This window comes from Phytophthora infestans, genomic scaffold (assembly GCF_000142945.1).
Source record: "Phytophthora infestans T30-4 supercont1.67 genomic scaffold, whole genome shotgun sequence".
Taxonomy (NCBI): Eukaryota; Oomycota; class Peronosporomycetes; order Peronosporales; family Peronosporaceae; genus Phytophthora; species Phytophthora infestans.
Window position 1 is genome coordinate 511114 of NW_003303692.1, and position 14747 is coordinate 525860.

Here is a 14747-nt window from a genome sequence, read left to right on the forward strand (position 1 = left end):
AAGCATCTGGACTTGGTGCGTCGCCAGCGGGCTATCGGCCGGCAGCATGCTTCCCGCCCTGCCGGGTGGGGAAATAGATCTTGCGGGGTCTGCACGGGGCCTGGCGGCGGCATCCTCGCTGCTGATAGCTGGATGACTCGACGATACCATCGAAGTCCGCCCTTCGGAGTGCCACCTGCAGGCACGCACCCAACGGGCAGCCTGCCGCCCGCCCTGCCGGGCAAGCCACCACAGCCCTTGAGGATCCGCCCGCTGTTGTTGTCCCCTTCGCTCCTTCCGTCTTTGTTGTCCTTCCTGTCCTTGGTGTTGCCCCTCTTGTCGCCGCCGCCACCCTCCTGCTGCATGCCGTCGTCGCCACCCTCCTGCTGCATGCCGTTGTCGCCACCCTCCTGTCACACGTGCCGCCGCCGTCATCGCCCCTCGCCATCTCGCTCCCCGCCTTCTGTAATAATAATGTTTAGTGTGTGGGCCACAATATCTAATCCATAAACTAATAAATTGATTTTGAGGGTTTTTATTTAGCGTACCCTAGTTTTGGTACAGGTCCGATAAGGTCATTTGGTCCGATAAATTTTGGTATGGCACAGTATCAAGATGCCATGCAGTACCTTCAAGAAGTGGCAGGTCGTTTCAAGAGAGGTGAGTTCGAAGATCCTACCCGAGCCGTGGGCGAGCCCGATCCGGAGGAGCTTTTACCAGACACATCTGTACCAGCTACATGCGTTTCCGAGCCAGACGAAGAAGTCACAGCTTTCGCAACGGCAAGAGAGGAGGATAATCACATAGCAAACTTGTCAGAGCGGTCTGGTCAGTCGGGGCAGTCGGATGAGTCGGGTCAGTCGGGCCATTGTGGAGAGCTTGGAGAGTCTTCACAAACGATTGAATCGAGCGGTATAGGCAATGAGAGTTCACGTGGAGATTGTGGAGCTTTACTAATTAACGATGAAATTCCATTAAACGCGCCCCTAGAGGCAGCTGCAGAGGACACGCCGTTTGAAATCGCAAGTCCTCCGAGGTCACGAGGAAGGCCAAAGTTAACCCCCAAAGCCAAGAAAGCAGCCCGCAAAAAAGCTGTTGATATGGCGAAAGAAGACTCGGAACTTTACGCGGCAAATTTAAGCCTTGCCACAGTTGAAAGTGTGTTATCTATCGACGCTACATACGAATCCGCGGCTGCTGTTCTCACAAAGTTCAAGATGGTTGACACAAGCTTCAAGTTTAAGGCGCCTACAGCTCGAACCGTATCCAGCCTACCACCAACGAAGCTGGTTATACAATCGGACTCTATAACGAGAATTTTACGTCCCGAACAAATTCGAACATGCAGTGGAAAAGTCGCAAAACTGCAGGCAAAATACAAAGGACTACGCGAACAGGGTGTGGTGCTGGATATTGCTGGGATTGGTTTGTATTCAACACGAACGATGGGTATCATGAAGAAATGGCACACAGCTACAAAATCCATTAAACTTATCGAGAGAGGTCTGAGTTGGGCGGAGAGTATTGATTTCGATGTCACCATGCCGCAGTCGTTTCAAGTCACAGAGCAGTCCATTCTTCCAGCAAAACTGAAGGCTATCCCCCTGCTGTCATCAAAGGTATGTATTTTGTCGTTGTACAAAATCGTTTCAGCTCATGCTAACTTTCCGTAATGTGAGTTAGGGCGGAAATACTGGACCTCATTGGGAAAACTCAACTAAGTGACGATACTATTAGCTTTGTTATGTCCTCGCTCTTCGAGTCCAAAGCCAGTATTATAACTGTGGATACAAATGTTATCGGTCCAATGGAACATGGTGCTGTCTCAGTCCCGATGACGGTATTCGCGGACATGTTCAAGAACTTGTCGACCGAGAAAATTCTGATCCCTGTATGCTGCAACAAGAACCATTGGTGTGGTATTATGGTGGATGTGGAGCGCACAGAGGCAGTCGTGTACGACCCAATGGCTTCTACATACATGATTGGAGTCCGAGCGCTTACTGAGAAGATAGTGACCCAGCTGCCAAATTTCGCCCCACGAAAGTATCGTGTCTCTCCCTATCGTGGAAATCTAGGCGTTCAGGTCGACAGTTTTAACTGCGGGATGTATGTCTTGCTGGCGTTTGAAGTGTTTGCTGGGGCCGACGGACTTAGCTACCTGAACAGAAAGGAACTACAGTATTTGCGCTATCGATACCTCTGCATGTGCGCGTAAGCCTAACAAGTTAGCAATCGTTTTACTTTAAAAACGTTTTTGAGTGCTAAGTTGGATCCGCTGTGAACGGAGTACATTGAATGCTCTGACCTCTTCGTCAGATTCAGAGTCTTAATATCCGTGTATACGCGCTGGACACGTATACTTGGAGTGCGTTTCCTGTGATTGCACAACTGAACCTTTATCTAGTCGGGGTCAGTCGGGCATCCGTCGGGTTGGGTCGGGCAATGTAGCCTGACTCTTTCACACCCAGTCGGGCTAGATAACGAGTGCCTAAAAATAATGAAAACAAAAGTCGTGTTTCAGCTGAGCAATTCTCATAAATTGAAGCGAAAGAGTCGGAGGTGTGGCGGTAAACTAACAATCACATCCTATCCAGACTCCAGCCTTTTATCGAGGGTAATCCGAAACTGTACGAACTGGTTGGCCAAATCAGCTCCCGTTTGGTGGTTGCAGTTTTGCTGATTCCAACGACAAGCATCGAATGCGTTAAACAGTGATGACAATGTCGTTTCCGTGGAGTTGTTTCTAATCATTCAATTACGTCTTCAATGTCCTCCAAGACGACAGAACTTCTTCGTAAAGTTCACAATCTGCTCCTGAAGCTTTGCCTGGTTTTTCGTGAGATGTGTGTTTGAAGTTGGTCATCTTAATCATTGAAGAGGACCATTGAGTCAGTGACACGCAGCATGGCAGTGTGCTGTGTGCATTGCGCAGATGCTTCCTGCAAAAAGCTTACATGTGTTAATACGTGCGTACTCTCCACAGTGGAGTCCACTGGAGAGTCTCCAGACGCAACAGAGCGACATTCGGCGCTGCCACCATATCGCGATCGCCGGGAAATTCATGTTTCCAAATTTGGGATGGGTACACTGAACTTCAAGTTTGCGCACTTACGGTGTAGTTGAAGTGTGTACCGGTAAGTAAAAGCTACAGTACTATATCAAAGCGTTCACTGCTCGACAAAGCTCGCTAAGCTTAACTAAGATGGAGGAGCTGAGAGAACTGCGGCAGCGAGCTGGCAACTTGGGAAAGCTGGGAATCCCAACTTGGATCCCTGGATTTCAGCCTGAAACTTTCAGGTATATACATACTACGTAGTAGTGTGGTACCTCAACGCTTTGTGGCCTGAATACAGCCTCACGATTCATGACGAGATCCCGGCGGTCGGCCATGGTCAGCAAACCAACGACACGGTGTTCAATGACTCATCATTCGGGAAATCAACACCCTCGATAGCCTCTTCTCCTTCTGCTCAGCTTAGCTAGACCAAAAACTCATTCTTCTTTTGCCGTTGTTCCCGACATCTCTCTACGTTTCACCACCATTTCATTCCAATGGCTGGAGACACCGTCGCCGCCCACAAGCCCTCGCTCGAAGTCACCGGCAAGGTCACTGCTGGCAAGGCGGAGGAGGAATTCCGCAACTACAAAGACTCGGACAGACACGCTCTCGTCACTCGCCACTACGCACTCATGCGCAAGAACCAGACCGTAGCCTTCCAGGAGAAGATGCAGGCCAAGTACGGCTCCTTCTCCAACACCAAGATGACTGTGTGGGAGGCTTTCGCGGCACTCAAGGGATACGTGGACTCGTCCGACCCGGACTCGTCACTGCCCAACCTCGAGCACATGCTACAGACTGCGGAGGGTATCCGTACTGCCGGTCACCCGGACTGGTTCCAACTCGTCGGTCTATTGCACGATATGGGCAAGATCCAGTACCTGTGGGGTCACCCTGAAGACGGACAGGAGGGCACCGCTGACGGAGACCAGTGGGCTCTGGGAGGAGACACGTGGGTTGTAGGCTGCAAGATTCCTGACTCGGTTGTCTTCCCGGAGTACAACTCCACCAACCCGGACATGAGCGACTCGCGTTACAGCACTGACTCTGGCATGTACGAGCCGCACTGTGGCTTCAAGAACCTCAAGTTCGCTTGGGGCCACGACGAGTATCTGTACCAGATGCTCAAGTTCAACGAGACTACTATCCCCGAGGAAGGTCTGGCGATGATCCGCTACCACTCGTGCTACCCGTGGCACAACAAGAAGGAGTACAAGCACCTGATGAGCGAAGACGACGAGGAGTTGCTGGACTGGGTGCTCGAGTTCAACAAGTTCGACCTGTACACGAAGGCAGATGTGCGTCCAGACGTGGAGAAGCTGTGGCCGTACTACCAGGATATCATCGACAAGTACCTCCCCGGTAAACTGTGCTGGTAAATGTAGCAAAATAATTGAACGCGTCGTGCAGGGTTATTTGTGTGCCTTTAGTCGATTTGAGATGTTTCAATTTTAGTAAAGGTGACAAGAAGAAATTGTGTTTTAAACTAATTGCCTTGAAAGCTTAAATTTCAAGGCAATAAGTTTATTTTATAAAATTCGGATCTGTTTTTAAGCAGAAGACTTTCTTCAGTGCAACTTTCCCGCACTGCGTGTGACGACACAGGTAGGTCAGGTGCATTGTGCACCACAGCGTCGATTGAAGCTTTATTCTCGTTAGCCCCGGCTCCTTCGCCAACGTCTTACGCAACCAAAAACTATATCATCCGACTGGCATCATCCAGCAAAACCTGTGCAACAGACTCCTCTTACACAACAATGATCATCGACTGTCGGCTTGATTGCAGGAGACATAGTGGATGCTATGAACCAAAGGATTCTGGTCCTATTAAGATATTCCAACTATCTCCTGTGTCCTCCTCTAGCTCTGTTTGTTGGCGGTGGCCTCACGACGTGCCGCGTCTTGTAGAAGCTCTGTGTCCACTTCTCCCGCCGGGATCTGAACGTAGCGGATGGAGCTTCCGCGGATAAAGCAGTTCTTCATGTTCATCTGCGAGTGTTAGATAGATACACCAGGAGTTAGAGGCTGCGAGACAAGTGTCTTAAGTTTTGTAAGGTACCAGCTGCGGAAACTTGTCGCCTTCCACGACCGACACGTTGAGGAGCTTGATGTTGAGATACTGATCCACAGAGTCGAGCACACCCATGAGCGCGACGTCGTTCTTGAGCTCTACGGCCACTTCCTTGCCGACCAGCGTCTTAAAGAACGAGTAGAAGAGCTGCGCGCATATAATAACGGGGATTAACTAACACAGGAGACACAAACACAGGCGACGACTTCGTACCATTATCCCGGTCTTGACTTGTGCTTTTTCGTTTCCTGAGAGTTTTGACCAATCAATTTGATTATCGTGAAAAGCTGTGATTGGCAAAAATCTCGCCTTTTCAAAAATATCATTTCTGTTAAAACTTTGAATTGACGGTTGAAACTTTGTAGAAACGTTGCGCTAAGTTTCAGCATTACAGAACAGCCGTTTGTTTGCGAAACGGCCTGAGAAATAGAATTGTTTATACTCGCCTAAACTGCCATAAAGGCGCCTTTAATCCATTTCTGCCATCACTGTCTCCTCGCGTTTGTTACCATCGCGATTGCCGCGGCAAAGGCGTCAGGAGTTACCCCACTCCTGTACATCGCGGTGAATTTCAGCTTCATTGGTTCTGTCTTTGAAGCCTTCAGTGTTGCAATTATATCGTCGAGGGTTTTAGTGTCAAGCCAGTCGGTCAGCTTTTCGTTGTACCTAAAAGTACTTCGGAAATCGTTGAATTTCGCAAGAATCGGCATGTTCTCGATAATCTTGTCCTTTTCCGATAGCTTACCAAGGATAGCTGACGTCGTCATTTCATCCGCCATCCACTTCGTAAACAAGGCCACTTGCTTGTCGTAGTCGTCTAATGCGGCCTTAATGTCGTCTGCCTTTAAGAGCTTCTGGATCACCTTCGGATCGATATTTCCCGTCCGCTCTTCTTCGATCGCGCTGCCCTTCGCAGCCAAATCACTCATGCCATAACTTCTGGAGGAAGGCTTGTTGATCCCTATCGCGTGGAATCCTCCGTGGAGGCTGGTGCTATCAATGGACTTCGCCTTACAATCAGTTGTGCACAAACTTCCGATACACGCAAATACTACTGCGAGGACACCAAAACGAATGCGCATGTCAATTAGTGTGCCTTATGAGCACGGCGGAGCAAAAGGACTATTAATAATAAGTAGGGTGAAGCAAGACTACTTACATGACAAAAGCGTGCTACTATTAATACCGTGGTTTTATTGAACATCACGCTATATCCTGATGACAATCCAGATGGGATTGGCTTGAAAAAAACAGCAACAAATGGTGTTTTGTCCTGTGTATAGTACTTGTACTTCATTATCAGAATTGTTTTATAACTTTCCCATTTTTACGTTCGTAGAAGGATTGCGTGAGAGTAATTCACGCAATCCTATTGTGCTGCGCTCAAACGTGCATCAACTTAGGCTCCGCTAACGACGATCACGGTCTCTTTGCACATGTAAAGTGGTGTCCGCTGTCCGCAGTAATCACTTGATGCACACCTTCATTTCTGTTTGCAGAGTGCATGTTCGCTTCAAGTTGACGCAACAACGGCAACTATCGAACTTGGCAAGTTCACTCACTTTTCAATTTACTTTCCCCACATCACACAATGGTCAGCATCCCCACCACGTTCAAGGCCTACGAGTTCGCCAACTACGGTGATGTGCTCGAGGAAGCCAAGCTCAGCACCATCTCGCAGAAGCCCTTGGAGTCCACACAGGTGCGTGTGAAGGTCGTGAGCGCCGCTATCAATCCACTCGAATACAAGCTTCTTCTATTCGGATCTCATTTCTTGCCGACGGGTCCGACGCCAGAAAATCCCTTGCGAATGGGCTTTGACACGGCTGGTGTCGTAGTTAAGATCGGTAATGGTGACGTGCGTGGCTTCAAAGTTGGTGACGCTGTGTACGGCACACCGGACATCACTGCTAGCGGTAGTTTCGCCGAATACTTTGCCATTGATGCCAAGTTCTAGCTTTCCGAGGTTGTTGAGCGCCTGGTAGCTGGTTTGACCCGCCATGGGTACACAAGCAGCTTCGTTGAATGTAACATTGCTTGGCTTGTGTGCCAAATGGCCGGTCAGCGTGTGCTCATTCTGGGCGGCGGCAGCGCTACTGGACAATTTGCCATCCAGATCGCAAAGGCACTTGGTGCTGAAGTCATTACGGCCAGTCCTCGCAACAATGAGCTCGTTAAAGTGCTCGGTGCTGACCAGGTCATCGACTACACGTCGGAGAAGTGGGGGCACTGTACTTGCTGAGCATTCCGTGGACTTGATCTACGATTGCGGCGTGGAGCCCGAGTCGTGGGCCACAGACGCTCAGAAGGTGTTGAAGAAGAACATCGGCAAGTTCGTGACCATCGGCATGGGATCGAAGCCTATCGAGTCTCCCATCAGTGCAGCTTTCCACCAGCTCTTCTTGCACCCGAACTCGGAGGATATTCAAAGCCTGTCCAAGTTGGTCGAGGCAGGTCAAGTCAAACCTACTATCGACTCAGTGCACCCGTTTGAGAAGCTTCTCGACGCCATCAAGCTGCAGATGTCCAACCGTCGTCGTGGAGATTTCCAACGAGAAAACTTTGATTTTCTCGCAATGGCAACAAACGTCAATTTTCTGATGCAAATAAAACAAACCATGTGCACTTTTGCCATTTCTATCCAATTGCATGGCAAAAACACATTCACTCTTAAAATCTGTGAAAACACTGTTGCTATGCTCGTAATTTACTCCTTGGGGTGCCACAGCGCCTTGAGGTCGGCAAGTGCTTGCTCGATATCTTCAGCAAACTTGTCTGAACTAGTAGACGTACACGATTTCTTGCTGGAAATATGGAAGCCGAGCATATTCTCACCTGCGACCATGTAGCTGACTCCGTAGCCATCTTCAGCGACAGGACCAAAGCCACCGCCAGGGCACCGTGCATCATCCATAGAGTACTGCGTCCCTTCCAGAGCTTTCTCAACAAGACGCCAGTTGTCTGTTTGCTGTTGCGGCTGTTGACTCGTCGAAAGTCGCCACGGACGACTAAGTGCGTTGTTCAGGAAGGGCGACTCGAGGCCGAAACCCACCGACACACAGTACAATGTGAACAAATGCCGGTCGATTCCCTTGCCGCTCATAGCGTTGCGGTAGCTGTCCTGATGGACGTCACAAGCTTGTTGCAGTAGCTTCAACTTCTCAGCATCGGACAGTTTAGGGTCCACCATACCGAGTACAAATTCCTTCGATTCATCCGTCACTGGTCGTACAGTTTCTGTCCGACCGTCACGATACAACCGCGTCATACTGGACTCGTACGTCTGCGTAATTGTTCCCGAGTTACGGTAATACGCAAGTTGCAGTGCCATCTGAATGAAGGCGTCAGGACTCACTCGGAACTTCTTGATCAACCCTTTGCCATAATCCGTATGCGAAATGACTTTCAGGTCAAAGTCGCTGATGGCTTTCTCGGCATCTGAAAGTGACTTAAGTACAGCGCCTTCAAGACTTGTGGACAAGTCCCACTGTAACATTCTACATGGCGGTATCTTTGACTCGCGCTCGTCTTCGGACTGCACCAATGTGTCTCCGTTATCGTCGTATGGGATCGTGTAACATTGTGTTGTGTAAACTTGTTCCCACGCATGAGCCATCACAGGAGCATCAGCCCATGCGTGTTCCGCGTTGATACCCGCAACACTGTTCTTGTAAATAACCAGGTTAAAGGACTTATCGAACCAGCGGTTACCGCCATTTCCATGAATCAGATCTTTGCCCATCGACGTCCAGTCTTTGGCTACATCATTCTGCAGCACCACGACGAACACCGCCGACTCAATCACTTCCAATGAGCGTTTGTTCACGCCGCTAGACAGAAATTGCTCGCGATTTTCCGCCCATTCAATACGTCCAGCGGCAGTAAGAGCAGCCAAGTTCTCCTCCGCTTTAGAGGGAGCTCCTGTGGCCAAGGCCGTGGCTTCAATCCACTCGAATTGCCGCTGGATCTCAAACTTGGTAAGTAATTTACCGTACTGACCTTTTTCAAACAGTGGCATCTTGAACACGCGGCCGTGGCAGAACACGGCAATGTGCTTGGATTTGTGGTGATACAGCTTCAGTGTGTCTGTTTCTCGGCCTGGGATGCGAGTACACGAGAAGATGCGTTGGTATTGACTCATACAGAGTGGCACAATGCCACGGATAAGTTGCGGGGCGAGGTGTTCTCTGTCCAGATCTTGCTTAAAGAGAAGGAACTCGTGCACCAGAGCGGCGGCCAAGGCAACAGGCTTTTTAGTGAGACTGAAGTCGAGGTTGGCTCCAGGTAGAGCGTAGTAGTTGCTGTTGATCATGAGAGACGAGCGGCCTTTGAGGTACACGTATTTCTCCCACCAGTCCGTCACGTAGTTGGACGACCACCAGCTCTTAAGGTACAGGTAGAACTGGAGTTTCGGGCCTTCCTTGTGTACGAACTCGTCGGCCATGCGCTCCACTTCCTCGTACTCTTTTGAAGTCAGTAGAGGATGTACTGACTTAAGATATCTCTGAATGGTGTCTTTGAGAGGTGGCAAGGGTAGTCTGGGTAGAGCGTCTTGGAAAGAGTAGGTCAGAGGATGACGGCCACCGAAAACCTTCAACAAAGCGGCCCAGGCCATCACCACGCGGCTCTTCTGTCTTGGAGCGAGGTATAACCAGCCTCTGTAGCTTAGAAGTAGACGTAGGAACAGTCTTTGCACTGCCATGAGCAACAAGAGACCCAGGAAGGCCGCCCACGCAGCCAGATACGCCACGTAGATCGAGTTGGGCAACAAGTGCCAGTAGGGCATGAGGAAGTTGCCAACATGCCACACGACCACCGAGATGGGTCCGCTGCGCCACCAGGATTCGGTAGGGGAAAACGCGACGATCACCGAAATCGCTACCACTGTCAAGATGGCTACAAACGGCGGCGCCGGGTACACGCCACGCTTGGCGGCTCGTTGCAGGTGGAAAAGTTCGCGGACGACGCTGCGCCGGATCTCGTGAGGCGGAGGGATGGTGAACGAGATGCGGATGCCCTCGTCCGAGTACAGCAGCTCCACGCCGCGCTTGTGCTCGTCGAAGACGCCGATGGCTTGATGCGCTTCTGCCATGGCTGCCTTTCGCTTGTGTCGGAGCGCTCGCAAATTGGGAAGTGGCGTCGATTGAAAGAAAGGCAACAGGCTGTGGAGTGATGGTCACAACAGTTTTTTTTTCTAGAACGAAACGCTGTGGTGTGTGGCCAATTCAAATGTGAGAGCTGATTCAAATGAGCGGAATGTGGAGTTTCTCAAAGTGCCCTGCGTAAATTGCACCCGTGTTGCCTCTTGGAAAGTATTACAACTTTGGACAAGCGGCCCTTTCACGATTTCTGAGAATGTCTGATAATCAAGGTTTTGACCAATAGATAATTACTAGAAGCAAGAAAAGCGACCAATAGCCAGTCTTCTCGTCAAACTTCAGATTCTTCCGGCGGGTCTGAAGTGGATATTGAAGTTTTTGGGAGGTGCAAAAGTGACGCCGCCGACGAATCATTGCAGTTCGTGACCTGAGCACCGAATCGTTGTACAAAGAAGTTAGCCTGCAGGGTTATCTACGCCAAGAGAGCATGAGGAGCTGACAATTTTTAACGCATTTCCCCCATGGTTTGCTCTCGGCGGTTGTAATATAAAAAGCTGTTGAATGTTGCAGTCCAACTTGATCTCGGACTCCAAGCAGCAAAATTGATGAAGTGTTGAGAGAACGTTCTCGATGATCGTCACTTCCCGGGATGACAAGCTGTTGCGTAGTGTCCAAACATGAGCTAACAATGTCTAACATGGATAAAATCAACTTGTAAAACACTGGCGTAATGTTTCTTCTTTTCAACGTAAGTATAAATTATGATTGTCTCTTTATAAACGCAAGCGGTGAAATTTACGTTTACGCAATGTGTTGTTCATGATGAGTCTCATCCGCTACCTTGTCAGCAAAATTACTCCTTTGCGATCTCGATGATGATCTTGCCCTGTGCACGACCCAACATTTGGTGCTTGATAGCATCCAGCAGCTTGTCAAACGGGTAGACCGAGTCGATCGTAGTCTTGAGCTTGCCGTCCTCGATCAGTTTGCGAAGGCCTTCCAAGTCCTCCGCAATAGGGTGGCAGTAATACTGAATAAGCTTCGCACCGATAGGCGAGTCCGCTTGGTTTTCGACAACACCGATAGTCAAAAACTGACCACTGTTCTTCTTCAGGATCTTCTGAGCGTCGGTGGACCAAGATTCGGACTCCACGGCGCAGTCGTAAATAATGTCCACGGAATGCTCGGCGAGGACGTCGACCCACTTCTCCGAAGTGTAGTCGATCACCTGGTCGGCTCCAAGAGACTTGACTAGCTCCTTGTTACGAGAACTGGCGGTCGTAATGACTTCAGCTCCGAAAGCTTTGGCGATCTGGATGCCAGACTGTCCAACAGCACTGCCACCGCCCAGAATGAGCACACGTTGTCCTCTCTGTACCTTGGCGCGGTTAACTAGACCCTGGTAGCTGGCAAGTCCAGCAATCGATACACCGGCAGCCTCGTTGACTGTGATGTTACTCGGCTTGTGGACGATGTGGTCGGCTTCCAGAGTGATGTACTCTGCGAAGCTTCCCATGCACTGCATGTCGGCCGAGCCGAAGACGGCGTCGCCGACCTTAAAGCCGCGCACGTCGCCACTGCCGACCTCAACGATAACGCCCGACAAGTCCATACCCATTCCGAGAGGCTTTTCCGGGGTGCGATGGCCATTGAGCCAAAGTAGTGCAGCTTGTAGTCGAGAGGGTTCACTGCGGCACTCAGTACCTTAATGCGAACATGATTGGGCTCCAGTGGTTTCTGTGGGACTGCCGCGTTTAACTTGGTCTCAGTGAGAGCGTCGCTGTAGTTGGCGAATTGGTAGGCCTTGAACGTCGTGGGGATGCTGGACATTGTTGCTTGAGGGGGTTGGATGTGGTGTTGTCGACACGGAAGATTGCTAAGTGACTGAAGGACGAATGGATATCATCAAGGATGCAAGTGAAAAACGTCCAAAGGAGCTTGAAGAGCATGCACTCTGCATCGAGAATGAAGGCACGGCGAGTGATCAGCGCGAATACAAACAAGGATGCAAATCTAAATTCCAGATCGCGACACAATCTGGAGTTTGGAGATAACGAATTTGTTGATTGCAGCTTCACGTTTTGGTGTTCGTCTCAGATGCAGAGATTGTTTTAGGACGAGCGATCACGGTCTAATCCACTTGTTTGAGTACTCGTGATGCTCGACAAGGCAAAAAATGTTTTGGGTCATCGAATTTTATGGATTACGGAATCTACCGGTCAAAGTATGTCTGCCTATACACAAGACTGTAGATACCTGCATGGAAGTGAGATGTCGAAAGGAGTATTAAATCCGTGGCAGTATTCGTAGAAATTTAGCTCACATGCTTAGTTATAATCCGAGCTGCATTTCCGTGCTGTTTTCAATTTTACTGTAATAAAAAATGAATACTAACAATGCAAGGGACAAATTGTCACCATGATTAGAAGTCAATTCTGCTAACCTTTCAATGAAGCCAACATTTGCTCGATCTCGTACGATGATGACTGAGAACACCACCAAAAAGGGGACCCAGAGACTTTACGAAGCGACGTCACGAGCAAATGCACGCATCATTTTCCTATCCTTCTCCATCTTGGCTTCATCCTCCGACTCAGTTGCTTGCTCAAACTCGCCTCTCTTAGACTTCCATTCACGCTCCCCACGCTGAGATGCTGTCCCCTCCGGTGTCGACTCCGATCGCATATTCTCGCCGTACTTGGTCGTCCCGGCACCCGTGTACGCATTGTAAGCTCCGGTGTCCACACCCCCGTACGCATTGTACGCACGCGTCGGCTGTTCGCTCTCGCGAGTCGTATCGGCCGTCGGATACTTCTCAACAGTAGCCTCCGCGCCCGACTCCGATCGCATATTCTCGCCGTACTTGGTCGTCCCGGCACCCGTGTACGCATTGTAAGCTCCGGTGTCCGCACCCGCGTACGCATTGTACGCACGCGTCGGCTGTTCGCTCTCGCGAGTCGTATCGGCCGTCGGATACTTCTCAACAGTAGCCTCCGCGCCCGACTCCGATCGCATATTCTCGCCGTACTTGGTCGTCCCGGCACCCGTGTACGCATTGTAAGCTCCGGTGTCCGCACCCGCGTACGCATTGTACGCACGCGTCGGCTGTTCGCTCTCGCGAGTCGTATCGGCCGTCGGATACTTCTCAACAGTAGCCTCCGCGCCCGACTCGGATCGCATATTCTCGCCGTACTTGGTCGTCCCGGCACCCGTGTACGCTGTGTAAGCTCCGGTGTCCGCACCCGTGTAGGCATTGTACGCACGCGTCGGCTGTTCGCTCTCGCGAGTCGTATCGGCCGTCGGATACTTCTCAGCAGTAGCCTCCCCGCCCGACCCCGATCGCATATTCTCGCCGTACTTGGTCGTCCCGGCACCCGTGTACGCATTGTAAGCTCCGGTGTCCGCACCCGTGTAGGCATTGTACGCACGCGTCGGCTGTTCGCTCTCGCGAGTCGTATCGGCCGTCGGATACTTCTCAACAGTAGCCTCCGCGCCCGACTCCGATCGCATATTCTCGCCGTACTTGGTCGTCCCGGCACCCGTGTACGCATTGTAAGCTCCGGTGTCCGCACCCGCGTACGCATTGTACGCACGCGTCGGCTGTTCGCTCTCGCGAGTCGTATCGGCCGTCGGATACTTCTCAACAGTAGCCTCCGCGCCCGACTCGGATCGCATATTCTCGCCGTACTTGGTCGTCCCGGCACCCGTGTACGCATTGTAAGCTCCGGTGTCCGCACCCGTGTAGGCATTGTACGCACGCGTCGGCTGTTCGCTCTCGCGAGTCGTATCGGCCGTCGGATACTTCTGCGCCGTAGCCTCCGCGCCCGACTCGGATCGCATATTCTCGCCGTACTTGGTCGTCCCGGCACCCGTGTACGCATTGTAAGCTCCGGTGTCCGCACCCGTGTAGGCATTGTACGCACGCGTCGGCTGTTCGCTCTCGCGAGTCGTATCGGCCGTCGGATACTTCTCAACAGTAGCCTCCGCGCCCGACTCGGATCGCATATTCTCGCCGTACTTGGTCGTCCCGGCACCCGTGTACGCATTGTAAGCTCCGGTGTCCGCACCCGTGTAGGCATTGTACGCACGCGTCGGCTGTTCGCTCTCGCGAGTCGTATCGGCCGTCGGATACTTCTCAACAGTAGCCTCCGCGCCCGACTCCGATCGCATATTCTCGCCGTACTTGGTCGTCCCGGCACCCGTGTACGCATTGTAAGCTCCGGTGTCCGCACCCGTGTAGGCATTGTACGCACGCGTCGGCTGTTCGCTCTCGCGAGTCGTATCGGCCGTCGGATACTTCTCAACAGTAGCCTCCGCGCCCGACTCCGATCGCATATTCTCGCCGTACTTGGTCGTCCCGGCACCCGTGTACGCATTGTAAGCTCCGGTGTCCGCACCCGCGTACGCATTGTACGCACGCGTCGGCTGTTCGCTCTCGCGAGTCGTATCGGCCGTCGGATACTTCTCAACAGTAGCCTCCGCGCCCGACTCCGATCGCATATTCTCGCCGTACTTGGTCGTCCCGGCACCCGTGTAC

The 14747-nt window shown here is 51.4% G+C and overlaps 6 protein-coding genes across 6 annotated transcripts; 2 read left to right on the top strand and 4 right to left on the bottom strand.

The window, feature by feature from the left end:
- Window positions 1–1786: 1786 nt before the first annotated feature.
- On the top strand, window positions 1787–3073 carry PITG_18363 (uncharacterized protein; the record flags this gene model as incomplete). Its single annotated transcript, XM_002997763.1, has 3 exons — window positions 1787–1935; window positions 2577–2619; window positions 2966–3073. The coding sequence occupies 3 exons, from the start codon at window positions 1787–1789 to the stop codon at window positions 3071–3073; spliced, it is 300 nt and encodes a 99-aa protein (XP_002997809.1).
- A 461-nt stretch (window positions 3074–3534) lies between these two features.
- PITG_18364 (inositol oxygenase) lies at window positions 3535–4419 on the top strand (the record flags this gene model as incomplete). The annotated part of the gene is made up of 1 exon (XM_002997764.1): window positions 3535–4419. The coding sequence occupies one exon, from the start codon at window positions 3535–3537 to the stop codon at window positions 4417–4419; it is 885 nt and encodes a 294-aa protein (XP_002997810.1).
- Window positions 4420–4900: 481 nt separating this feature from the next.
- Window positions 4901–5258, bottom strand: PITG_23124 (U6 snRNA-associated Sm-like protein LSm2, putative; the record flags this gene model as incomplete). The annotated part of the gene is made up of 2 exons (XM_002997765.1): window positions 4901–5029; window positions 5100–5258. Coding segments are annotated over 2 exons (288 nt in total), but the record flags the coding sequence as incomplete, so codon positions are not given.
- Window positions 5259–5596: 338 nt separating this feature from the next.
- On the bottom strand, window positions 5597–6193 carry PITG_23125 (secreted RxLR effector peptide protein, putative; the record flags this gene model as incomplete). The annotated part of the gene is made up of 1 exon (XM_002997766.1): window positions 5597–6193. One exon carries the CDS (start codon window positions 6191–6193, stop codon window positions 5597–5599), a length of 597 nt encoding a protein of 198 aa, XP_002997812.1.
- A 1625-nt stretch (window positions 6194–7818) lies between these two features.
- Window positions 7819–10373, bottom strand: PITG_18366 (choline/Carnitine O-acyltransferase, putative; the record flags this gene model as incomplete). Its single annotated transcript, XM_002997767.1, has 1 exon — window positions 7819–10373. The coding sequence occupies one exon, from the start codon at window positions 10201–10203 to the stop codon at window positions 7819–7821; it is 2385 nt and encodes a 794-aa protein (XP_002997813.1).
- Window positions 10374–11063: 690 nt separating this feature from the next.
- On the bottom strand, window positions 11064–11726 carry PITG_18367 (alcohol dehydrogenase, putative; the record flags this gene model as incomplete). Its single annotated transcript, XM_002997768.1, has 1 exon — window positions 11064–11726. The coding sequence occupies one exon, from the start codon at window positions 11724–11726 to the stop codon at window positions 11064–11066; it is 663 nt and encodes a 220-aa protein (XP_002997814.1).
- Window positions 11727–14747: the final 3021 nt, after the last annotated feature.